Below are 26890 nucleotides of genomic sequence, written 5' to 3'. Positions count from 1 at the left end.
GTGGATTGGTAACTTCAAAAAGTTGGTGGTGATGTTTCGCGTTATAGTCACTTTTATTTTTGGGGCTGTGCTTCGAGGGTGCTATGTCACTTCCGGGGCTTTCCTGAGGGGGGGACGAGCGGTCCTTTCGGGTAAGACGCGGCGCGACGTAATCATATTTACTAAAACTTATTATTAGTTAATTCGTGGTGGTCTGGTAAGGATCTTGTTGATCAAAACGAGAAAATAGAGGCGAAATCTGGGTATAAACGCCGGCGACGCGGTGATGATGAGTTTATTTCCTCCTCCTTCGCACTGTGAAAGGAATCGCCGGGTAACATTTACTAGCTTCTTTTATACCGATTGATGGGAATCGCTCGAACTTAAATATCACCACTATTTAAAGCGGAATCAGATACGGAGAATCGTGCTACAGAGAAAACGGGAAAAAGTCGCCTTTCTCCTTTGCGCTGGTGCCGCGCCAAGAAGCTGTAAACATCGCGGCCTGCTTGTGCGACTTTTTTACTCCCTTCTTTCCTCTCATTAAAATGGATCAAAATCTGCTGCTGTATGGAGTATGCTTCGATACTACCCATAAAATCGCCGGGATCAGACCAAAATTCAAATGCAGTGGGATCACTGCTTGGCCTTTCGCCTTATCCTCCCCTTCTCATCACCACCACAACTTCTTTCCCTACTCATTCCTCCCTTCACACTTCCCCAGGTGTTACTTACCCAACCCCCTTGTGCATCACTGCTTACCCCAGGGGCAACACCATCATGTACCCCTGACTCAACAATACTTTCTCTGCCCCAAGCACAAGGCTTTCACCCCAGAAGGTTGGATTGGTTACCTCCCACACCCTCACCTCCTCCCCCAGGTAGGGGCACTACCCCACCAATGACAGCTACAAGCTTTAACAACCCATGGCCATTGATGTCTGAACCTGTGGAATGGACTAACCCATCCCAGCGAGTCACACCCACAGTTTTAGAACCTAGCCCCTTGGCCCAAACAGTAACCCCTCTCGCTTCTTCCTCACCTAGCCCTACACCTGGTGCAAGATCTCATTTAATTTTGACAGCTAGTTGTAGCTCGTCAACCGATATGCCAATCAAGCTTCCACTAAATGATGCTACTGTGGGGGAAATTGAAATTCCACATGATTTGTCAGAAGAAGCCAAGATCCTGTTTAACAACAAGGTAAAGGTGAATGCTGAGCAAGCTGCTGTAATCGAGTCGTCCACTAGAGACCAATCTGATAACAATGAGTGGTTCAAGTATCGACAATGCAGATTGACTGCTTCAAATTTCGGTTCAGTTCTCAAAAGAAAAAAACAAGATTGTACAAAACTTGTTGAACGACTGACAAATTCTCATAAAAATTTAAATGTTAGTTCCCTAAATTATGGTCGTAATAATGAAGACATTGTTGCCAATTATTATGTACAATACCAAGAAAGACATGGACACCCTGGAATCAAAGTGTTCCCATGTGGTCTTGTTGTTAATCCTAAATACAGTTGGCTTGGAGCTTCACCAGATAGAGTTGTCTATGACCCAACAAGTGACCCTCCCTATGGTGGACTTGAAATCAAATGTATAGAGTCTGGTAAGGGAATGACTCCTTTACAAACATACCAAGCAAAGAAAGAGCCTCTGTTTGGCAAAAAGAAATCATTTTGTTTATTAAAAAATGGCGAGATTCTTGAGCTAGACCCAAACCATCACTACCATAAACAAGTTCAAGGTCAGTGTGGTGTTTCTGGGCTAAGATGGAATGACTTTGTTTTAATGACTGACTTGTCCCTTGGTGACCAAGGAGTTCATGTGGAAAGGATTTATTTTGATGAGAAATGGCATGAAACTTCTCTGCCAAAATTAACTGATTTCTATTTTACCCACATTATGCCAGTTTTACTTCGGAAATCTTAATTTTTATAACCATTGTATTGAAGCAATCAGAACATTTATCTAAGAAATGTTTAAACTATTTGATGTCACCTGTAAAGCTGATAAGTAAAAATCTGAACCAAAACTTAGTGTGCCTACAGACTGACAAATGTAGTATCTGTATTCTGAAAAACATGTTGCATTTGCCAAAACATTCAGCATAAATAATTGTTTCTACTACATGGCAATACATGCACATTATATGTGAACCTGTAAATTCTTGACAATGCAAATGCTTACATGTTGAGTTAACTCATTGTAATATGCAACCCCGCTCTACACATAATAAAATATGAATGAATAGTACTTTCCGCGTGCTGTTATTGGCTTACGCAGAGGTGATTAGGCTACCAAAAGTAATGTTTTTGGTCACTATTTCATTGAGCTTCTGTGATATAATTTTACAATTATTCAGCTCTGTTAGTGAAAGTGGTGGATATTTACCCGGGGGGGGGGGGGGGTACTTGACCTAAGTTTAGGTATAGGGGTGCCGCTGGAGGTTTGAAACCCTGACCCTGTTTAGGACAATAAAAACTTAAAATACCTATCCTGTGTAAGACAACACCCCCTATTCTAAGACCTTATTTAGGACAAAGGGCAACATCAACAATCATTTACGCTTAATTGTGATTGCGTCCCATACTCGATGTTTGAAGCATTGAAATGCAAAAACACCTATCCCACCGAATAAACTAATGCTTTTTATTGAAGCGAAAGCGAAAACAATACATCGACGACAGTCTTGCAGCCAATCCTGTCTAGGACAGCTTCAGGCCCTGTTTAGGACAGAGGAGCTTGAAATTATATACCCTGTTCAGGACCGGAGGAGTTAAAAACCATACCCTATCCAGCGGCACGTCCCCGTATAGGCCATATAGGGGAGTGCGCCCCCCGGATATTTACCTTGCCACTTTGATTCTTGATAAATATCCCCCACTATTCACCTCCCTTTCGGTGAATAATTGATAATTATCTACAGGTCAGAGTAGGGAGGGAGGCGCGGTGGCCTAATGGTTAGCGCGCTCGACTCCGAGTCGAACGGCCTGGGTTCGAGGCCTGGCCGGGGCGCTGCGTTTTGTTCTTGGGCAAGACACTTTACTCTCACAGTGCCTCTCTCCACCCAGGTGTATAAATGGGTACCGGCGAATTTACTGCTGGGGGGTAACCCTGCGATGGACTAGCATCCCATCCAGGGGGGAGTAGCAATACTCCTAGTCGCTTAATGCTACGGAAACCGGGATAAGCTCCGGCTGTATGAGCCTCATGGCTCGGACACAGACTTTACTTTACCAGAGTAGGGATTGAGACTTATCAGTAAGGTGTTCCAGTCGTGTTGCTGCTGTCCTTGTCATCTGACACTAATGGTGGCAGAAAGTTTGTCAACATTGCACAAACAAAGAAAATTTGATCGATGACACCTGATGAGCACAAAGTGACTGGTACATAGTCAAATATGATAGTTTTTGATGCGCTCGGCCGCTCAATGATGCGAATGGCATGCGTCGAGTTTCACAATTCATCCTCTTCATTGCCTTTCCCTTTCAAAAAGGTGGAATATTCAATTTACACAAGAGGTGCAAGGTCGTCCTGATCTCAAACCACGTCTGCCATCAGACATCCCCCTTAGCCCAATCCTTGCTAAGTATGCACATCTTACAGTTAGATCTCTGTCTGAAATTGATCCACCTTCCAAGGTCGAAACAAAGTTCACGGCACCATCACCACTGATACCAATAAGGGACTTGAGGGTGTTGTGATTTTTGTAAGTAGAAAAAGTAAGCTGCTGAGCCTCAGGGTTTTTTGGCTGTTCAATATAAATTTCTGTTGCATCATGATGCACCTTAAAGTGGGGCAAAATTTTATTTTTCAGGCAAGTTTCTATTGTTTACGCTTGGCCAGATGTCTATTTCTTTAAAACGGTGATACATCGCATTAACCCAGGTAGTAATTATTCTAGAACGTGCGATTGAGACATCTCAAACCGAACGGCCAAATCTTGTTCGAGCATTCCAACACGAAGCCTTGTCAACACAAGAAGCAGCTCCTTCGGTGGTTAATTTTCTCGACGGCCCAGGTTTTAAACCCCCTAAATCTTCACTGTTTGAGTTGGAAGCACTTGATGTTCCCCAGTAGGTAAGATTGTTCATTCCATCGCCTAAGAATTCCAAGAGGCAATAAAACTGTTCTTCAGTAAAACCGGTGTAGAACTTAAAAACCTTGGGGTCTTTCAGCAAATTTTTTACCGAAAATCGTTAGCTTCTAAGGCAGCTTCGGCTGTCTTCCTTCGGATAATTTCGCTCTCTAGTGCCTGCTCCAACTCTTTTATTCTTCTTTTTAAGTGTTCCTCGTTAGACTCCTCCAGCTCAATGTCATTTTCGATACAATCATCTGCCCCTTCGGTGAATAAGCTTTTATCTGAAATCTTTTGCTGTTTCTCGACGGGTTTACGGTCTTTCGGGGGCTTTCTCGGTTCTTTCTCTTGAACGAAGCAGAACTTAGTCGGAATAGATCCTGTCTTTAAGTTAACACGAGAAGAACCCGGCTTTTTGGTGAAGCATTCAGCTTCAAAGTGATCTCCACATATCCTGGAGTGCTCGTTCACTGGCGTATTTGTTCGCCGTATTTTCGCGATCCATTTGGAAAGCAACTCTTTGTTTTCGAGTGGTAAGCGATGCAGGATTTTTGTCTTCCATGTCGGAAGAATTTGTGCAGCCGTAGGCAATACACCAGTGAGGCATTTTAACAAAAAGCGACAAAAACAACACAAGTACTTAATATTTCTCTTTGATCGTAAACAAACCACGCGAATCGTTCACCACCAAGCCTCGCTTTCATGTTATCAAAATAAATTGTGACGTCATCCCGCATAAGTGCTGTTGTTGCCAGAACAACAATTGACGGCCAGCAGATAAAGCGCGCGAAAGTAAAACATGGCGTCCGCCGATAACAACTGCATTGGGTTTCGTATTTGATTGGCTCCAAGAGCAAGACTGCCGTCTGTTACGTAAGCAATAAACTACCAAGAAAATACGTTAAACGTCATCAGAAAGAATCACTTGAGAAAGATTAAAAAAACAACTGCCTACAAAAACAGTGAAATAACATAAAAAATGTAATAACTTCTAAAAGTGTCCATTATGTCGAGTAAAGTTTGTTACCGCAACAAAGACCGCCGCGACACAACGGCATGGTAAATAGACTATAAACATCATCAGACAAAATATAAAATAAAAAGATTAACGGCGAAAGAAATCAAAACATACAACAAAAAAGCGGCAAGATTTTCGCCGGTAGGCAAAACAAATTGCTAATATGTCGTTGTATTAGAAAAAAAAAAAAAAAAACCGCGGAAAAAAAGGAGAAAAACACCAATAGAACACACGTGAGTTTCTACTAATGCTTAGTTTACCAAAAAATAAAACGCGTAAATTTTGTACTATGCTCTGACACAAGAAAATGTTTTCGACCACTGTTTACTTAAATGCGGGAAAAGAAGTCCTTTGTTCCTACAAAGAGCTGGCGAGTAGTGTACATAAATTGGTTGGTACTGTTACGTAAAGCTCGCAAATTATACAACGAAGAAAAGCAGATACTCGATCAAATACGGCCCAGCACGGCACGATAGCTAACCGCTTTAAAAACAAACATTTCGGATGTAAAAGCTACCGACAAGACACGATACAAACAAAACTGAACTAGTGAGATTGCAAAGAAAAAACACATTTCTTTAGAAGCACTACTCTTACAAGCATAAAACAAACGTGTCTGTAGTTGGGAAGTAAAGGAATTTATGATTATTTATCAGTTAAAACTGTTCACTTACGTTGAAGCGGTGCCTTTCACACGGACTTTCAAAGGACGAGTGAAAATATAGCACGTCTGGTGAGCGTTTGGTTTTAGCGTTATGAAAAGCCGTTTATCTGAATGAGAGTCGCTGCTACCAGCACTACTGCTACCGCTACTGGTACTTTTTGAATTGTTTTTGCTTGAATTGCTACCCGCACTGGAACTACTGCCGCTAGAACTACTGCCGCTACTGCTACCGCAAGAACTCATCTTAATTCCTCGCCCAATTCGTCGCAAAGATCTTGCTGTTCGGTAAAACAATCCAACAATGTACCCATTTTTGCGATCGGCATTCCATTTCAAGCAACAGAAAATTAACTCCGAGCTTGTCGAATCTGAGTATTATCTTGCTACGCAACGTAGCAGTGAAATAAAAACGTTATATGGAGTAAACATGAATCATTTATTTACTACTGATCGCAATCGGTTGCAATTAATTATTTACTGGATTTTGCCCAATCGTGGAGATACGGAGTTTACCAGACTGTAAAAAATAAAATAATCGATCAAACCAGAAAAATATCACCGTGTGTCTTTCGGGGGAAAGCAGGTTTTTGTTTGGTTAAATAATACAGGTATAAAAGAGTCAAATTGCTCGAAGAAATATTGTTCATTGTCGTCCACTTCGAAAGATTCCATCGAAAGTCTTAAACCAACAGTGAAAACAATTTCACGTGCTCACAAATCGCTAACAAACAACAGTTTCTCAACAAACAACAAACTAAACATTTGTATACTTGTAAAGTTTTATCTAATTCAGCCCTTAAGCTGTAATTTTAAAACTTCAATAAAACTATCTATCTATTTGGCCGTTCACATGACAAAGTCGATCTAAAAACAGGTCTTCTTTGAAAACGGGACTTCTTCAAGATGACCTGTTTTCAGACTCCACTGTTGCCTTAAAACACTTATAAATAAAAGTTCTCCTTACAAACATCAATACTAAGTCATGTATGTGTGTAATAACAATAAAAGAACGCATCGCCAAGTGTAAATTGTACTAATATAGCATCGAATTCACCCAACTAGAATTATAAGAAAGGTATGGTCACACAGAATTTGTATGCGAAGCTAAATCATGTGAAATAAGGTGTCATTTGCAAGCGATGTATTCGGCAGACTGTTGTGCCAAAAGAAGATTGTCTATAAAGGGGTGAAACGATTGAAATTTTATTAAAATAAGTTGGAATTTCCAAAAACTATTTTATATCGCCTAGTTCACACGAGTCGCATGTAGCTCAGTGGCAGAGTGTCCAAAAGGTTTGAGTGCGATTTCTGTTGGGAGAACCCGAAAAAAAAAAACTACTAAACTTAAGTATTAGTTTGATAAACCGTTAGTCAATAGGGTATCTAAACCAGCGGTTATTTTATCTTATCGACTGTAAAAATGATAACTAAATTAACGTCAATGGCCTGTTAACTTAGCGGGTGGCTGATCTTAGAACAAGAACTAAAAGCAAAGACGGGTAAATTTTACTTTGGGTTTCCACAAAAAAACAAAATCTTTGAAGTAAAGGGAATATCAACTTAGCCACCAGAATCGATTTTCGTCGACATAACCAAGGCTTTGTAACTAACGAAATCTAAACTCACAGAAATATGCAAACTTTTTTTTTCTTTTTTACAATCTCAACGGCGTTTTGCAGGCAAACGAAAAAAAAAACATCTTTTTACAACTGATTTAAGAACTCGACAAAATTATAATGAAAACACACTCATTGGACAAAGGGATCAGGAAGTTTTACGACCAAAATCGAGAGTTTTCTGAAACTTTCAAATCCAAGTCACATATTACTTGTCTTTGTTCCCATTTCTAATTGATTTGTTGCGGGAAATTCATTGAGCCTGCGGTTTTCATCACCGAAGTTGCTAGGCAACATGACGTGTTCTCATTGCCTCAAGCTGGCGGGAAAATTATCGGAGGACTCCCGAGTGTACGCGTTGTCTTTTGATTGGATAAAAAAATCGGAAACCCTTCGAGTGCTTCTACGAAAATGTCAAAAAAAAAGGAACGAAGTTTCCCGTCAACTTTTCGGGCGCGTCCGACTGCTCCCTCGGCTTTCGTCGGCCAACAGTCGCAGCGAAAACCTTCCGAGCAGAAGAGTAACAACAGGAAAGCATCAATACTTACACAATGTTTGTGACATCTAACGTCTTGTTAGGCTCTGGTTCTTTGGGGAACTCTGGCAGCGAAGAACGTTTTTTCTTTCCTCCTCCACAGAGGAATTTGCTCCTGAAAGAACTGCCCCTCTCGCCAGCATTCTGAATGAACATGAATAAACATAAGCGAATATCAGTTTATGTGATTACGACAACAACAAACACTAAATGTTTTCCTACTCATACTTTTCACAAATGACCACGAAATAATGGTACATGAAACGGTCGAACTTGGAACTGTTTTTAGCAGAAACGTAGAAAAAAGCAACTTAAACATGCATAACAATTTGCATTTAAACGGGTTGCTATAATTAAATAATATTATAACCCCCTGGCCATAATAAACGTGTGTATTTTGATTTGTTTGTTTTATTTATACAGCTTGCACGAATATTACCGCCTATGAAGGCTGGGAAATGGGACAATTGGGTAGGTTTCAAAGCCCTCCTCTTCACTAGATCCCGCCTATGGCGAAGAAATTTCCACCAGTTTCAAACCTTAGTTACATCTCTGAGCCATCTTGACCTCTGATTAACAATCTTTCATAAAGTTGATTTTTCACAAAATGGCAAAATCAACCCTCAAAAATTAATAATAAATTCGTCACAAAACTCTCTTACACCGTACAAAGTACAATCTCCTACATGCATGTCAACTAACCCAAGTGGAGTATTCCCGAACATCATGGTCTTGCTTGTGGCCTTGTGAAGATTTGCCCCTCCAGAAGCAATCCTGAAAAGTTAATCATTTATAAGCTTTTCTGCCGTAGTTAGAGCGTTTTTCACTTAAGTGTCGAAAGTCATCCGCTTTTGCTTTGGTTTTGCATTACTACACTTAGTGATTGGTTTAACACACTCATGCCACTTTCTCAACTAATCAGAACTAAAACCAAAGCCATTTGTGACTCGCTCTCGCGCTTCATCCGGCTACATGTATTTGCTTCTAGTTTTGATTGGTTCACTGGATTGTTTGCGTCCTTTGTGATCAGCCGAAGTGATAACTTTTGGTTTTGGTTTTACATCACTCAAAAACTGCTCTTGGCAATGGGATTGGGACCAGCGTAAATTGGCATGAAAGCTCATCACCATGGTCAACACCTAGAAAGGTCACTTGACTCATCAATTAAACTTGATGCCAAAATGGTTAGAAATCAACTCATTGACAACAGCTTGACGTAATAACACGTGACCTGAAACATGCACAGAAAGCTCACTACAATGCCACTCTCCCCATTCTCTACCCCAGTGCTCTTGCCTTTTGCACGTGACTGACGCCGTCAGTCATGCGCAAAAGACAAGAGCTCTGGGGTCGAGAATGCCCAGTTAACCCTTGGCTCGTTTTGCTCACAGCCTCTTCTTTTTGCTCTACCTCGCCAAGGAGTCTGTCACAGGTAAAGCAAAACAAACGCCACATACCTGACACAGAGTGTAATTGTAACAGTGAAGACACTTGTACCTGAAAGACAAGGAGAGAATGTCCACTGATAAGTTTATTATAACATGCTGGTCTGGACCATTGAAACCAATTGAAAGTACCTACAGTATAATGTATCAAAAAATTAAAATCGGTGAAGTTTAACTGCATCTGTTATAGCAGCAGCAAATGCAATTGCAAACAGAACACTTATTGATTCAAGAATGACTGGATGCGAGGTTTGAAACCAAAACAAGACAGTGATGACCCACGTTTTAGTCTTACTGGCATTTATTTACAAGTACATGTAAGGGGGTTTGCCAAGTTCCCAGAATGCCAACACAGATGGAATTTAGCCAGCTGTTTTACCCGCCTGAAAAGGTCTCGTTTGGCATTTTTTCTTGGGGGTGTAAAGTCGTAACTGAAAACTACAGGCAGAAATATGTCTACATCTGCAGGCTAACAAGTTCACTGTTATGTGCATAGTCGACCGCGGTCAAACGTCAGAAATATGCAAAAAACAAGAAAAGCACTTCAAAGATAAGGTTTTAATTTTCACAGTTCAAAGTTCAATACATTACCGGTATTCTGACGATTTACTAAGTTTTTTGGAGCTTTACTAAAAAAGGTTCTATGTGTTTGTAAATAGCAATATGCGATCTTGTCGGCGCCATTTTGTCAAAGAACTTTGGCTCGAATGCGGAAAATTTAAAAAGTAAAAACACTCGTTTACCTGAGGAATGGGATTTTGTTTACACTCAGGTGCTATTTCATCTATCCTTGCTCGTACTAACACTTCATAATAAACGAAACTCCCCGAAATAGAAAGAAAAGTGCCTGAAACGTTTGACCGCGGTGAATGTGCATAGCGGCTATCTTTCTACATACAAGTCATCTTTCGACATGCTAAACAAACATAAAGGATCACAATCCACCAATCACAACCCACTAGCATGACCTTCTGAAAAGATGGATGTTGAAAGAAAGCCGCTATGCATGTCACACTGTGGGTGTAATTTTGTAATACCCGTAAAAAAACCGGGCCCCGAAAAAAAAAGAAAAAGAAAGAAACACAAGCCGTAAGAGAGCTTCGACTGTACTAGTAATCTCAAGTTTTGTCACAAATTCAAATCCATATTCTACATGTATACTTTTAACAGAGCTCTGAATATTAGAAACCTTTACCTAAACCCGACCACGGGCTTGGTCTTGCATATCTGACAAGGAATCTGGTGTTCACCTAAAGGAAGAAACAAAAGAGTTTTGTAAGGCATTAAATGGCTTGATTGACTGGGATTTTAATTTTTATAGCTTTTAAGACATTCATAATTATAATACTCATGGACGAAATGACATTTGTAGGCCCAAGTCAGGTCGCTCCTGGGGCCAGAACCGTTTTATTAATCAAGCTGCTCACGAATGGAACATTTTACACGACAAAGCAAAAAGCGCATTTGACATTTTAACTTTTAAAAGACATATTAGAAGTATTCGATAAGTTTTTTAATTTCTTATATTCATTTTTTAAAATTTAACTTTTTACATCTTCTATTTTTAACTTTCACTTTTTAACCATTTTTATCATATTAATTTTGTTATTTATTTTATGCAGGGCCCCACTGAAAACCACCTTTTTGTGACGTGGGCTCCCTGCTAAAATAAAAATATCTTTAATAATGATTGAGACGTAAGCCAATAATCTACTGCAGGCAATGCCAAGTCTATACTTACATTTCGCAGCATTGGCCATCTTTTGCATTGTTCCCAGCCAAACATAGCAGAGGGGCGCTTCACTGCCCATCACACATTCAAGGAAATTAAGAAGCACTGTCTCATTTCTCTTCCATGGCTAATAAGGAGGAGAAAGATTACTTGATTAGTCAAATACTGCAACTGGCCAAATATCATGTTAACAGTGTATAATTTGTTGTAGGTCAAATTTGTTTCCAACCTAGGTTAATCTGTTGCAACCTGAAAATAATACGTTTACAATGACAATGACAATTCATTTAAAAAGAAATTCCAACAAATATATTCAAATTTGTTTATTAAAAGTGTCATCTTAAGGTTGAACATATTATCCTGCGGTTTTCAGGTGAAATGCGAACTCTGAAATGCAATCCTCGACCACCGGTTTACATTTTTTGCTGCCGTCTATCATCTTAGCGGACCTCTCGAGACACAGAAGTTCACTTCTGCTGGGTCAAAAGTTCACGTCTGTCAGTTGTGATTGGAAATGATTTTTGATCCACTTTGTTTGTTTCTGTTTGTCATTGTTCGTTAGCAGTCACCATACATGTAATTATGATTGATGGCAGCGAAAAACACAATCATTAGTTGGATTTTAAATTTCAGAGTTCGCATTTCACTGAAAACCGCAATAACCAAGGTTGGAAACAGATTTAACCTGAAAAATAATTTAACCTACAACATATATTATGGTATGGCTACAAAAACAAGATGGCATGGAATTTAGATGTGAAAAAGTTAATGCAGTGGTGCGACCTTCACTGTTCTTACCCCATCTGGATTGAAGAACTTATTTGCCATGTCTTCAGAAAAACCAAATGTTGGAGCCTCACCCACAGCAGCTGGGAGCTGAAATAAATGCAAAAAAATACCATCATGTAACAAAAAGCACATAACCCTTGCTATACATGTACCTTTTCCACCAGGGCCCAGTTGTTGAAAGGGTTGAAAACATGTCAAAACCGATATTCACTATCCAATGAATAGCATAAAGGAGGAAGGAGAAGCCACGAGCCAAGCGGCCCACACTGCCGGAGCTTATCCTGGTTTCCGTAGCATTAAGCGGCTAGGAATATTTCTACTCCCCCCTGAATGGGATGCTAGTCCATTGCAGAGTTCCCCCCCAGCATTATGTCGCCGGTACCCATTTATACACCTGGGTGGAGAGAGGCACCATGAGAGTAAAGTGTCTTGCCCAAAAACACAACACAAGTGACCCCGGCCGGGGCTCGAACTCAGACCGCTCGATCCAGAGTCTGGCGCTCTAACCATTAGGCCACCGTGCCTCCCCAGTATGAATAGCATAGTACATTTTAAACTTTTGTCAAAAGTTGTCCACTGGATAGAGTTATCCACCCAAAAGGTTGTTTTCCTTGAATTTGCTTCACTCAGTCGAACACTGTAATCTTTTCTCTGATTTGTTGAACCAATCTGTTTCCCTTCATTTGGAGGGTTCAAAAATCAGTATTTCACTGTAGTTCTTAGTGGTGTGATACATGTGGCTAAAATTCTTGTCAAAATGGAAAAAAAAAACTAACCTGTAGCAATTCTCTCAAGTAAGCTTCAAACTTGGGAAAGTTTAGCAGCCCATTGTCATCCTCTATCTGAGAAAAGTGATCTGCAAAGAAAAAAAAGTGAACTTCAGTCTTTAGTCAAAAATGTGCCTACGGCCACTTACCCAGCCTCATGTATGGGTGTAGACCCCATGACATTGAAATGCTGGTGTCCTGTTAATCAGTGATATCCATTGTTGAATGCAACAATGTCTTTCAGCTACATGGATAATATGTAGCCTTTGTCACAACTTCCAGCTTTTTTGATCCCACCAAAGTGCAAATATTTTTTTTTTATGCGAAAGGACATATGTCCATCTTGACACCATCTTGGTCGGACAAAACAAAATTGTGGTCGGACAAATTTTTATTCATCATTACCGTAAAATCATTTACAATCAAAAAAGTGTCCGGACCTTAAGTCTGACCACACTTTGGATTTTGTCGGATATGAGCAACTTTTGGTCGGCCAATGTCCAAAGACTGACTGTTATTTGCAGCCCTGGTATGCCATCAAAACAAACTGTTTGCCATACATTGTATAAGTGACTTTCAGTAAACAAGTACGTGTAAAAATCAAACTACAACATTTTTGTTCAAAAGGGTACTTACATCTCAGTTTGTCTACAAGACGCCCAGCACAAAGCGTTGACAGAGCAGTCTTCACAGACAGTACTCTAATTCTACCTATGGCATCACTGAAAACCAAAAAAAAATCAAATTTGGATTACTTAATAACAGCTTTACATCTGAATGTGGGAGGCATGGTGGCCTAACAGTAAGCGCGCTCAACTCCAGATTGAGTGGTCCGGGTTCGAGGCCTGGCGCTGGGGCACTGCGTTGTGTCCTTGGGCAAGACATTTTACTCTCATAGTGCCTTTCTCGACTCAGGTGTATAAATGGGTACCAGCAAATTATAATTGCTGGGGGGGGGGGATAACCCTGCGATTGACTAGCAGCCCATCTCCGGGGGGGGGGGGAGGATAGAAACATGGTACAATGGAAATCACAGAGATCTTTAATTTGAAGGAACTATGCCTTTACATGAAAATTACAGTTGGAACACTTAGAAGTCATTTTGCAATGAAGGAATGATGTAAACAGGTTAGAAGGCAGATGAATCACAGACGATCTTAATGTACTCTGATGACACTGTATTTGAAAGAGAAAGTAAGTCTGAGAGAGTCAAATTGAGGGCACCTAAATAAGAAAGGGGGTGCTATTGGAAGGAGAGCTTCCTTACCTGTCATATGCATATAAAAGCCAGTTTGTTACCAGACTTATGGATCGCTCTACGTCAATGTAATGAGATGTAGGTAACCTTTTGTTCAAAGCATAGAAAATGCTGGATACAATTGCCTCCAGCCTTGTCTCATGGAGCTCTGTGTTGTGGTCAAGTGTGTTTAGGCCATTTTCCCGAAATGCTTCAATCATGTTATAGACATCAACCAAGTGCACTGCACAAGATAAAAACAAACATTAATGAGCACTTATGATTGATCTATGGGAGGGGAGGTGTCCTAATGGTTAGCATGTTGCAATCCGGATCTAGTGGTCTGGGTTCAAACCCTGGCCGGGGACATTGTGTTGTGTTCTTGGGCAAGAAACTTTACTCTCAAAGTGCCTCTCTCCACCCAGGTGTATAAATGGGTACTGGCAAAAAAAATAATTTGTAATGGACAGGTTTTCCCTGCAATGGACTAGCATCCCATCCAGGGGAAGTAGAAATACTCCCAGTCACTTCATGCCACTGAAACCAGCATAAGCTCTGGCTTAATGGGCTACTAGGCTCAAAAGCAGACCTCGCCGTTTTTTACCTTTTTTATAGTTGATACAATGTATTTAGGAGAAATGATGGCCTAATGGTTGACTGGAGAGCTCGCTGGGGTCACTGTGTTGTGTTCATGAGCGAGAGATTCTACTCTCACAGTGCCTCAATCACTCTGCCCAGGAGTGACACCCTCCCATCCTTGGAATGGATGTAAACATAACTTGTCTGTAAATTGCCAAATTAAACAATGCCAATAGTGCTAATCAATTTGTATTCTTCTCAAGTGCTGAATGTGTTTTAACAGGATGCTTCAGGTTTCAAATGGATGGTTTTAAAATAGTGAATGCTTGTGTTTGTGCCGTGTAATTATTGTAATTGTGGCCCTTACAGGATGGATTTAAATCCTGAACTTGTCTTCCCTAAGAAACAGAAGGACACCTGGCTCAGTCAACAATTAGCTGCAAAGTGTGGTACAGTTTTAAGGCATCAGAGAGTGGTATATAGACCAACAGCACAATCATGTACATGTACATGGGAATATGGTACACACTGCAGGGCTGCAAATAATTTTTTTTCACTTGAAAGGACATATGTCCTACTAAGACAGCATCTTGGTCGGACAAAACAAGACAGTCACTGTGGTTGGACAGATTTTATTCATCGTCGCAGTAAAATGATTTACGATCAAAAAATTGTCCGGACATCATGTCCAACCACACTTGGGACTTCGTCAGACATGAGCAAATTTTGACTGTTATTTGCAGCCCTGCGCTGCCTTCTCAGCACAAGGTAATGTTACGTCCAATAGCAGCAACTACAGTACATGGACACTTTTGTTCACTCTAACTTCGGCAGTCTCATGTACATGTACACATGTACATATACAATGCAAACATTCCTCTTTCTCTGATGGATGGTGAGCTTTGGAGTTTCAAACTAGAAATTATATACTGAAGTGCCTTACAAGCTATTCAAACCAAGAATTTTGATTATATATACCGATATCAGCTCATATTATATTAATTTTTTCCAGAAAAACTAGTAACATTAGATGGCAAATAACAATTTGAGAATGTGCCACTTTTTCACGACATTTCTTACGTTCTATGTTGGTGAAAACTGTGTGTGCTCCATTCAACTAGTGTAGGGAAGGCCAAGCACCATACAAAAAAAAACAGATACTTGTACATGTAGGTTCGACTCCATTATATACTGTACATTTGTGTAACTGATTGAAGATATGTCCAGTTGTATTTTTTATTTATATACTTACAGTTTGTTCTGTTCTGGATGAAAAGCAGCTTTGCTGCAGTGCGGTAGGCTGCAAATCGGATTTCATCAAGACTCTCTTCATCTACAAAATTAAACCAAAATAAAATTAAAATCAACAAATGAAAATGGTTGAAACACTTTCAGAATGTATCAAGACAGTTGATTAATAATTAACAAAGTTTTGTAACTTTCTGAATATTTACTAACTTCCAAACATTTTTAGTTTAAAGGTTACTTGAACCATTACCACGCTAAAGGCTTATTTCTTCCAAATGACACCCAAAATCATTTGGTTACCAATAGTGCTTGCTTATAATTATTGGCAAAAAACACGAATACTACCCGTATCAGGGCTGCAAATAATTTTTTTCACTTGAAAGGACATGTCCTACTAAGACACCATCTTGGTTGGACAAAACAAAATTGTGGTTAGACAGATTTTTATTCATGGTTGCCGTAAAATGATTTACGATCAAAAAATTGTCCGGACATCATGTCACACCACACTTGGGATTTCGTTGGACATGAGCAAATTTTGTTCGTCCAATGACCGACTGTTTTTTGCAGCCCTGCGTATATACAATTGCAAAAAATGTGCTGAGAGTAATTTGATCTCTCTATCTCGATCTCTAACTATATGTTTCATACTTACTCATTTCATGAAACAGGTCTTGAAGAAGTTGGTCAGCTTCATCTTTAGGGATGGATTCATTCAAGATGCTGCAAAGAATGAAGTAGTTTGAGATCACATTACCTAACAGTACTTGACCTGTACTTACAATATTATTTCTCCCTTAATTTATTTTAATTGATTCCCTTCTCCTTTTAATGTAAAATATCAAACACGAGAGGCAGTGTTTCATCGGGATATCGAAACACAGAGAAGAGAGTAAAAAATATGATGTTGGGTAATTTTGACAAAATTCAAGGTGTTTGGATAGCCAATGAAGCACTGTCTTGAGTGTTTGAGATATATAATCTCAGTCAAAACAAAAACTATGAGTAAACAAAGAAATAAATGGTAAAAAATCTATGCTTATTAAGACTGTGTATCCAAACCTCCTCTACAGTGTATGGTTATGATTTTCTTTGTTTTAACTTGATGAATTAATAATGAGTTTAAGAATATAGAGTATGCAGACAGTTCACATTTATTTTTTCATCTGGGTTTTGGGGGGTTTCCTGTTCCCAGCACTAATTCTTGAAGTATTGGGCCTCAAAACTGTTTAATTGGCTAGTATTGAACCTAAAAACACAATTTGCTACCAAAACCTCTTCTTAGAACCCATTGCTTTGAATTAATTTCATTGTTCTTGCTTCTAAATTTTACTTTAATGTAACTTAATGAAATCAGCATCCGGTTTCGTATTTCAAGATAACCATGATATTTTTTGACAAAATATAAATAGGAGTCACAAAGTTGAAGTGCTTTCTTTCACAACAATTCAGTTTATATTAATTAGTCAAGGGCAAAAGATTACACTCTGTATGACAGTTCATGATTAAAATCACTTGTGATTTCATTTTCTGTTTAAAAGCCAAGATGGACAGTACAATTTTACCTATGATTATCGCATGCAACATGGCTTTATGCCACTACCTGTACTGGCCTGGTGAGTCATGATGATGATGATGATGATGAACGCATGCAACAGGTTAACGCCATGACCACAACACGAATCTTGTCATGTAAATCAACCTAACACATCCTTACAACAGATCTGCATGAAAACAGTCCTATGTCATGTCATAGACCTGTCATAAGCTTGTTGAATGCAAGAAAGTTGTAGCTCTTGCATATGGGCCTGATAGAATAATGGCTGAAATAATAAGGACACCAACTGGCATAGAAATGGGCAGAAACATATACATTGGTTTTACAAGTCTTCTGATTGTGTAAAATTAAATTACAAAAAGGACAGATTTGTTTTGAGGAAAGTTCCCCAGAAAATGTCCAACAAATGTTAACGTATAAGTGGCACTAATGACAATCAGTGGACACCCAGAACAGAAACCCCACTGCTGGATAAATGTCTAAGAACACTTCTTACAATTGAAAGCTATTGGAAATTAATAGAGACATTGCTGCACTCACTTGCCAGCCAGTATCGGCGAAGCAGTTGCGTCCATCATCTTCCTAAAAGGCAAAAATAACATTTAGCTTTCCTTGCCAAAAATAGCCTGTTCCAGGCATTTGGAAGATTTTATGTTTTGCTTGCCATTCTGGTGCTGCTCCCAGCTAACTGAATGCCTAGAACAGGCTTTGTCAAAAATCAACATCACTACTGTGGAACTTTACTCACAAGTGCTTTGATTTGGGGTCGAACTGTACTAAAGGTGCTTGACTTTGTATAGTTTTCATTTCTGGACTAACTTCCGGAAAGTTAAAGTTGCACAAAAACTATTATACTAAACCTTTTTCTAGTACGGGGTATAAATGTAAAAGCCTGTTCAAGATGTTTTGAAAGATTCCTCAGTCAATACTGGTAATTGATGAGTGTACATTTCACCAGAAGGCAATATGTTTCAAAGTCAATTAAAAATGTCTTTAATCAGATTAGCTCAAAAAAATTTACAATATCACTTGTAAAAAAGATCAAAGCATTGTATTAAAAATATATTAATGTAACGAACATGCGGGAAGGATAAAGCTTAAGTTCTTGTATTATTGTTCCTTGGGTAAACATCCTCCCAGCTCGCTTCCTTTGTTCAATGATTTCTAAATACTTACAAGGAGTCTGTAAATTTCATATAAGACTTCATTATGATGTATTTTTATAAACATTAAATATTGAAACTAGCATTGTCAGCGAGTGCTTTGAGAAGCCATTAATTAAGCTTAACTACATGTATTTGTGAAACCAAATTACTGTCACTGATCAAAATAAATCGTTAGCTAAATCGTAGTTCTGGAAGAAGTGATCATGCAGAAATGAACAAGCTTTCGTCTCGTGTTTATCGTGCCATCGATCGCAATCCAAAACATTCAAAAGGCGTCGACAAGTGTGTTTCCCGACTTCAAAATATCGCATGAGGCTCAGTCTTTACTCCCAATTACCAGCTGTTGTAAAATCAGCAGCCATCAAGGCAATCGTACACATTTATTCATCTTCTACAACAGCGTGAATTCTTGGAAAATCAAAACAGATAATTTAGAGCTTATTATGGCTGTTCGTGGCATCGAAGCTGTCAATTTGAGTTTCTTGCGATTCGAATACCCCAAGGAAAACATTCCCTTGTTTTATCAAGTATAGCTACACCCCGTAAATACCTAACGACAAAAAAGGATTAAAAAGCCACGGGAATTTTTATATACAATTGGGAGGTAAGCCTAAATACACAATCGAGTCATGCTTGTACTTCTCTGCCAGGGTCGCGAAAGCTATTTTATGAATCAATTTCCGGTCGATGATTCTGCCAAAGTTTTGGATGTATCTTGTCTTCAAGTTAATTTACAGCCGAACCTTAAGTTGCCAGAGGGAAAAAATTCCACAGCTAAATCAAATGAAATGTAGGAATCGCAAAATAAGAAATCTTAATAGGGTGAGGCGCGCTATAATCTGATCGGATTCAATCGTTGCTGACCTTTCGATCAAAGCTTCGCTGTGCAGCTACAAAATATTATCATAACAAGCGAGATTTTTTCTAACCCGGCGCATTTATCAATAAATTTAAGAGCTCTTTCAATATCAACCCGTAATTACAAGCGATGATCGAGCTCAAAGACACGCTTGATGACTAGATTTCGCCGAAAGAATATTAACCTTAAATTCTTCGCGCGTTTTGACGCTAATTTCAGATTTCCAGTGGTGCGTAGTTTCTGAGCGACCACGAAAAAATTCTGAAAGAGCTTTCAGTTAAACAATATACAGATGAATGCTAGCACCAACCTATAGCACATACCTTCGTTTGCAACAAAAAGAATAGAAATTCCTTCACACTAAAGCCTCGAGCAATCGACCACCTCAGATAACTCCGCCATTTCAAGCCGCATTCACCATCGGTTCGAGTTTTGTCACGTGATATGTTGTTTCCATACGGGGACATCGATTTGACCAATCAGAGATTTTGAAGAACAGGAAGGATGCGAAAAAACTAATGCACAGACCGGGGAAGGGCATCCAATCTTTTCAATCTGACTACAGGTTGTTGTAAAACCCACTGCCACTTCCAAATAAGTAATTGTGTGTTAGCACTGCAGAGTAAAATATTTTTGTTTGACATATCAAATTTAAATCACAATGCCATGGGGGTGTCGTGCTTGCGTGAGTGCGTGACAGACGCTGCGTGACAGGTGCTCCGTATATCGCGTATACCGTACCAAAGGCGAGGGTCTCAATGGGGTTTACCGTTATGGTGGATTTCCACTGACGCGTAAATTTTTACGTGCGTGAAAAAAATTAGAGACAATGTATGAAAGGCCTGCGTAAACGTGTACGCAAGCCGTTCATACATTGTCTCTAACTTTTTTACACACGTAAAAAATTACGCTTCAGTGGAAATCCACCTTTAGCCAAATCAAAGTGCCCGTTGGGCTGTCTCGTGTTTCAGATCAGTAAAGTAGCACCCGTTGCTAACAATCATATAAGCTCAGAAAAACCATCTCCGGATTCTACAATATTAATTCTCAAATTTCATTCTCAAGCATTTGCAACAGCCTGTGCTATACGAGCATCGCACCATGTGCCCTTTCTACACATTCTACTCAAATAGTCAAACCAAGACTGCCCTTCCAAAAACTCAACAAAATCTTCGCAATGATTTCTAAGGTATTCAACAACTACAAAACGCACTATCTAAAACGCACTACGATTTGCTACTTTCATACTTAATTACTTACTTCCCTATTCGCCATCGGCGCTCAGGGCAGCAAATGACTTGCTACCGAGTCAAATATCTGATGACTAACACTTCGAAAAACGAAAACAGTCTCCATTTCCACCACAATCATAGACTGCAGCTAGTCGTATCTTTTGCGAACGCATGTAACGCACTCGGTCTTTGTATAACAGGCCCGTAGGGAGGGGGTGCGATGGGTGCGTTCGCACCCCCCCCCCCCCCCACGAGCCTTGGAAGTCCGCTCATTGTGAAAAAAAAAATATATATATATATATATATATATATTAAAATAAATAAATAAATGAATAAATAAATAAATAAATAAATAAATAAAGGGAAATGGTATTTCTGTACTTCGACTATTTACATTCAATATGGTCCTTTGGGTTGAAGATCCACCATTTGAAGATTCGTGTGGTATATTTTAGACCAAATTGTGTGATTATAGGTTAAATTCAACGATACATTCTACCTAATGTCCTTCATAGTCGAACCATTCGAAGTGCCATTCCCAGGCGCTACCAAAAGAGAGGAGACTGGGTACTTGTTGGGCTCGGAAACACCCAAGGACAATACTAAAAGATCAACAAACCGACTCTGGCTGATTTATGTAATAACCATTTTGACACTAAAATGAAGCTAAGAGACCTATCTTTTTCCTGTTTTCCTTCTATGTGCTGCTGTCATTTTTAGCTAAATAAATTGTAAACTACGTTTTTGAGGTTGTGTTTCGAAAAATGTGATTTGAATTTGAAAATGTACTAGAATTATTGTCGTCGTTTTCTTCACTTTTACCTGCCTTTTCTCCTAACAAACTGTCTTCAAAACGCACGAAATGCCTATTTTTTCAAAATTTCCTGGGAGAGGATACCCCCAGACCCCTCCCCCCTACATTAACGCGCCTGCGGCGCTCAAGATTTCGTGCCACAGTCGCTCATACACACCTCCCATGAAAAATCCTGGTTACGGGCCTGTATAATATCTTAGTACGACAGCGAGAGGTCTGGCGCCAATGTAAAACTGTGAGTGGGACTGGGGAGAGACGCTAAAAGTTTTTTCTCGCCTCGCAGGCTCACAACGTTCGGCGCACTGCGCCTTTCAACGACTTAAGAGAACAAACGACTGTTTTGCAGTCTACCACAATCACAAGGAACAAGACCAACTGCACGTAACCTATTTCTAAGTTGTGAAAACGAAGTACAATCATAACATTCCCTGTTATTCACCGTCATGTTTTCACCGAAATTAACAATAGGCCATAGGACCAGGAATCTTTCCAATACACCACACATAAATAACATTTTATAATATACAGAAAATTTTTTATCATAACTAAATTTCCAAAACCTATATGCATTATTCCAGAATGAAGAAAATATAAAACTTCTATATTTTCCCCCTTCCCATCACCCACCACTCGCGCTTCGCGCTCGCTCAAAATCCCTGCCTCTTTCCAAAACTCTCCAAAATCCGCGCGGCCTTGGAAAAGCCTGTGAAGGAGGCAGACGCATTCTGATTAGGTTAGAATGGGTCATCTTTCATCAGCCCCTTGAAATTGCCTGGATGGGGGAAGGGATATGGGACGGAGATAATGTAATCTCTGGTTTTTCTTTCTACGTCATCTGCCACTTGACATTAATTGCTCAGATAAGGCAGGAATGATGGCGAAGAGGGATTTTAACTACATACGTAATACGCATTTTGCATGGGTCTAACTCGATAATGAATCCTCACTTAGACAACAAAACAAAATAGAACCGGGCAATAAGAAATGACTAGTACAAGATATAAACGAAAGAGACAAGTTATATTTTACGAGTTTTTAGTATTAGAAAGAAAACAGACATTTGCTTAGATGATATCGGGAACAGGAATTTTGTTTACCTTAGCGTAATACGCATTTTTCATTTTGTATGAACCATTTAACTCAACAAGAAATCCTCTCTTAGACCACAGAGCAAAATAGAACCAGACAATTAGAAAGGGCTTGTACAAGATATAAGTTAAAGAGACAAGTTATATTTTATGCGGTTTAGTGTAAGAAAGGAAACAGACATCAAAGCGGTGTAAATAAGCAAGCAGCCTTTGACCTTACTGGCGGCAAAGTATCGTATTCGTATATCGGTTGTCACGCAAAAAAGGAAATAACGCTACTAGGCACGTCTATAAAGCCACAGGGCTTCTTGTTTGTGTCTTTCTTTAATACTGCGACGAGTTGACCTTTAGCATGTGTCTTAGTGAATGGGGGAATTCAGGGAATTTTGAACTGTTTTCCAAAATGGTTTAGTGTAATACTCGAATTGAACACACGCAAGGAAAAAAATGTCCAAGGGATCTACAAGTTGTTTTTTAACTAGTTTAATCAGCGCAAATTTCAACTTGCACCAGCTAGTAAAGGCACACATCTGGTTCGACTATTACGGTCTATTACATCTTTGAAATCCGAATCTAAAAGATTGGAACGACAAAAAAAGTTTTTTTTTTCTGACATATTGTCGACATACCTACAGTTCTGTCAGTTATTCTGTAAGGAGCAATCCTGTTTAAGAACAAAGCCGAAGATGAGATACCACATCAATATTTCTGTTTGCGTGATAACTTCACTTAATATTCTCCTTTTGACACATTATTTGACATATCTGAAAACTGCTCTGACGTCAACAACCCTTTACCCTAACACTCGCCAAAATGGTTTTCTTGTAACGCAAACAGAAATTTGACAACAGCTTTATCTTCTAATTCATACTTTAACAATACCCACCGCAAATATAATATCAAAACACAAACCTACCGTAAAGATAAATTCATTTTCCATGTAAAAAACTACCTATTTAAGCAACATATGTGAGATAAAATCTCCTTATCAGATTTGGCGGTATTACTAAAGATAGTACTTCATGTAATATATTACATTATACACATACCTCATAATGCAAACATTTACACTATATGTCTCACACGCGTAAATAAGCACTTTAAAACTCGACAAGAGAAAACGCGCAATACGAAGAACAGCATCCCGGTGCATCTTATCAGCAAAATGTATCTATGTAAATATGGCTATTTCTTACCTTGTTTCCTTGCTACTTTATCACTTCGTTACCTTACGAGAGGTCTTACACAAAGCACTATTGTGAGCTACCAAGTCTACTCGGATAATCTCGTGTTACGTCACGGTCACGTCGTTCACGACGTGACCGCGACGTAACACGAGACAAAAACGGCCAAAAATTGAGCCGTTGGCGTAAAACTTGGAAAATTTTAACCGTTAGCCGTAAAATATTTTAACCGTAAAAAATCGGTCAGTAATTTAAATAATTATAAATAAAGACCTAAAATATGTTTTTCAATAATGAAAATTAATTTGTAATTTTTTAAAACAATGAAAATTAACCGTTATGGAAATAAATTAACCGTTAGCCGTAAAAAAGCCAAAACTTTAACCGTTAACCGTAAAAGCCACCACTCCATTGAGACCGGCCTCGCCTCTAAGGCCTGCTCGAGAGTCTCAATGGGGTGGTGGCTTTTACGGTTAACGGTTAAAATTTTGGCCTTTTTACGACTAACGGTTAATTTATTTCCATTACGGTTAACAGAAGTTAAAAGTTAATTTTCATTGTTTTTAATAGTTAAAAATCAATTTCCATTATTGAAAAACGTATTTTAGGTCTTTGGACCATTTTTGGGACGATGAAGTGAACTAGTTTGGGTTATTTATAACCACTGACCGATTTTTACGGTTAACACATTTTACGGCTAACGGTTAAAATTTTCCATTTTTTACGCCTAACGGCTAAATTTTTGGCCGTTTTACGGCTAACGGTTAACCCCATTGAGACCCTCCTGCTCGCCCCGCCATTGTCCTCAACAATTTTTTTAAGAACCTCTGAAATTTAAGACACCTTTCGGTGAAAAATCGGTGGAATAAACTTTGAAAACAACTTCTCAATTAGATTTCACCATCACTGGGGGTGCAAAAGTGATGGGTGATCATAGGCGTGACTCAAATTTCTGAGCCCGAACTTTTTGATGAGCCAATGTCTCTAAAACCGGTCCATCGCATTTTGGATTTGGAAAACGTTTTCCCTTAAACTTTGCCCAGTGAATTACTTTTCAAACAAACAGGAGATTTTTCAAATCCATACAATCGCTCATAGTACGCTCAATTTAAAATCCATATATAGATACCATACAAACTCTTATAGTACTCTTTGGTTACCTGTGCTCTCAAGGCCTATTGTACTGTGCAATCGGGCATTTAATAGGGAAGGCGAAGGGGAGCAAACTTATCAAATATAGCATTTTACCAGATCTGGAGAGAAAACAAGCTTTAATAAACGTGGTGGTAGTTCATTCCAAGGACCGAAAATCTCCATTTTCAGTGCCTCATGCGACGCTTTCTTATTTGTTTCTTTTGGACCAGGAATGAACATTAGACTGAATCCACGTGATGGCATTTTTCGAAAAAGGCCGAAAAGTATACTTTTCAAGTTTCAAACTGGCACGTTTTGCTTTATCTGGAGTGATAATAAGCTTTAATAGACGTGGTGGTAGTTCATTCCAAGGACCGAAAATCTTTATTTTTTGTGGCTCATGTGGCACTTTCTAATTCGATTCTGGTGGACCTGGAGTGAACATTAGGGAGAATCCACGTGATGGCATTTTTTGAAAAAGGCCAGAAGTAACTTTTTTTAAGTTTCAAACAGGCAGATTTTACCGGATCTGGAGAGAAAACAAGCTTTAATATACGCAGTGGTAGTTCATTCTTAGGACCGCAAATCTTCATTATCAGTGCCTCATGTGACGCTTTCTTATTCGATTTTTTTTTGACCAAGAGTGAACATTAGACTGAATCCACGTGATCGTATTTTTCGAAAATGGCCCAAACTATACTTTTCAAGTTTCAAATTGGCAGGTTTTGCTTTATCTGGAGTGATAATAAGCTTTAATAGACGTAGTTGTAGTTCAACACAAGGACAGAAAATCGTCATTTTTAGTGCCCCATGTGGCGCTTTCTAATCCGATTCTGGTGGACCTAGATATTCAGCTATCACTGTAGGCCTACTACCGTTTGGAGATATTTATTATTAGCTTTGTATGTTTCTTCAGTTCTGGGCAGTGCAAACAGAGCTTTGTCAAAGCAACACATCCAATTTTATGGCTCATTTAGCACCTCATAAGATCATAGGCGTACGAGGCGGGGGGGGGGGGGCGAGGGGGGCTGCAGCCCCCCCAGTGCCAAAATTTTTCGGGCAAAACGCTAAGAATTCGGGCAACAAGCTAGAGAAAAAATAGAAAATAAGCAGACAAATCATGAAAATTACAATCAAAACGAATAATATCAACAGAAAAAAAATATTGGAAATATACCGAACTTTGTGGTTCAAAAGTCCAAATTTCTCATTAATCTGCTTTCGTTTCCTTTTGCAATTGCTATAATCATACTCGGTTTTCTCGCAAATTCTGCATTATTTAGCTGCAATCAGCTTTTCCATAGTTTGAACGTTTGCGAGCGGTGGACCCAAAAACAAAGCTGCGATACGGTTACAAATTAAATGTAATGAAGCTAATGCTTTTGACTCTAATGAGCTCAAAACTTTCAACAATATGTTTCAACCCGTTCATCTTCAAAATGTTTCACGCATTTTAAATAACTTTCAAGTGGGGGAAAAACAATGTAAATTGCCTCCCAAAAATACTTTTATTTTTGCTGAACTAAAGTGAATAAATACAAATTTCCGAAGAAAAAGGATTCAGTGCATTGACATCTTTGGGCAACGTCACGAGATTAATTTAACGCACGTTCTGTTGTCCATTTCGTAGCCTGTTTATTCGGCTTTCAACCCATGCCATTTTTTTTTTCGGGCAACAAGTTCTCCGCCCCCCCCAGGTCCGAAGGTGCCCGTACGCCTATGCATAAGATTACGTTTTAAATATCTCTGAGTGTTTGTCAGGGCCTTCTCCCGGCGAGCTGCAATTTTGACAAGTACACCCGAGGGGATCCTGGGGATGACGTTTGTTGCCGGAAACGTCTGGTTTCGTGCCGAGCTCACCTACCACACTTTATTCAACCTTTTCTTAAACACATTTTATTTAAGCCGTTGATTACATTCCTGCTTAAATGTGTACGTATGTATTAAGCCACAGGCAGGTGGATAAATATTATGTTTTTCTTTTTGACACTTAGTTTGCAGAAAACAGAGAAAACCTACGAATGTATCTATGTAATTCAAATAACTATGGTGTACTTCAAACAATTCTGGTGGATATTTACCACCGCAATTCACCTACACTTCAGTTGTAAATAATTGCTAATTATTATTTTTAATGTACATAGTTATGTTTTAGTTTCTA

General features: G+C 39.1%; 1 protein-coding gene across 1 annotated transcript in view; it reads right to left on the bottom strand.

Annotated features, from left to right (window-relative positions):
- Window positions 1-19717, bottom strand: part of LOC144658140 (dystrobrevin beta-like) — a 41507-nt gene extending 21790 nt beyond the window's left edge. Inside the window, exons 1-13 of the mRNA XM_078518488.1 lie at window positions 19601-19717; window positions 17793-17834; window positions 16350-16417; window positions 15699-15779; window positions 13898-14111; window positions 13267-13352; window positions 12640-12719; window positions 11873-11950; window positions 11084-11201; window positions 10538-10592; window positions 9355-9394; window positions 8600-8671; window positions 7911-8041 (exon numbers count right to left, since the gene is read on the bottom strand). Coding sequence (XP_078374614.1) covers window positions 7911-8041; window positions 8600-8671; window positions 9355-9394; window positions 10538-10592; window positions 11084-11201; window positions 11873-11950; window positions 12640-12719; window positions 13267-13352; window positions 13898-14111; window positions 15699-15779; window positions 16350-16417; window positions 17793-17830 — 1061 coding nt within the window. The 5' untranslated portion in view covers window positions 17831-17834; window positions 19601-19717. The remainder of the gene's footprint in view (window positions 1-7910; window positions 8042-8599; window positions 8672-9354; window positions 9395-10537; window positions 10593-11083; window positions 11202-11872; window positions 11951-12639; window positions 12720-13266; window positions 13353-13897; window positions 14112-15698; window positions 15780-16349; window positions 16418-17792; window positions 17835-19600) is intronic.
- Window positions 19718-26890: the final 7173 nt, after the last annotated feature.

Source organism: Oculina patagonica, chromosome 6 (genome assembly GCF_052425735.1).
Source record: "Oculina patagonica isolate OP01 chromosome 6, crgOcupat, whole genome shotgun sequence".
Lineage (NCBI taxonomy): Eukaryota > Metazoa > Cnidaria > Anthozoa > Scleractinia > Oculinidae > Oculina > Oculina patagonica.
The sequence above is the reverse complement of the archived record's forward strand: the minus strand, read 5'-3'. Positions and strand labels throughout refer to the sequence as shown.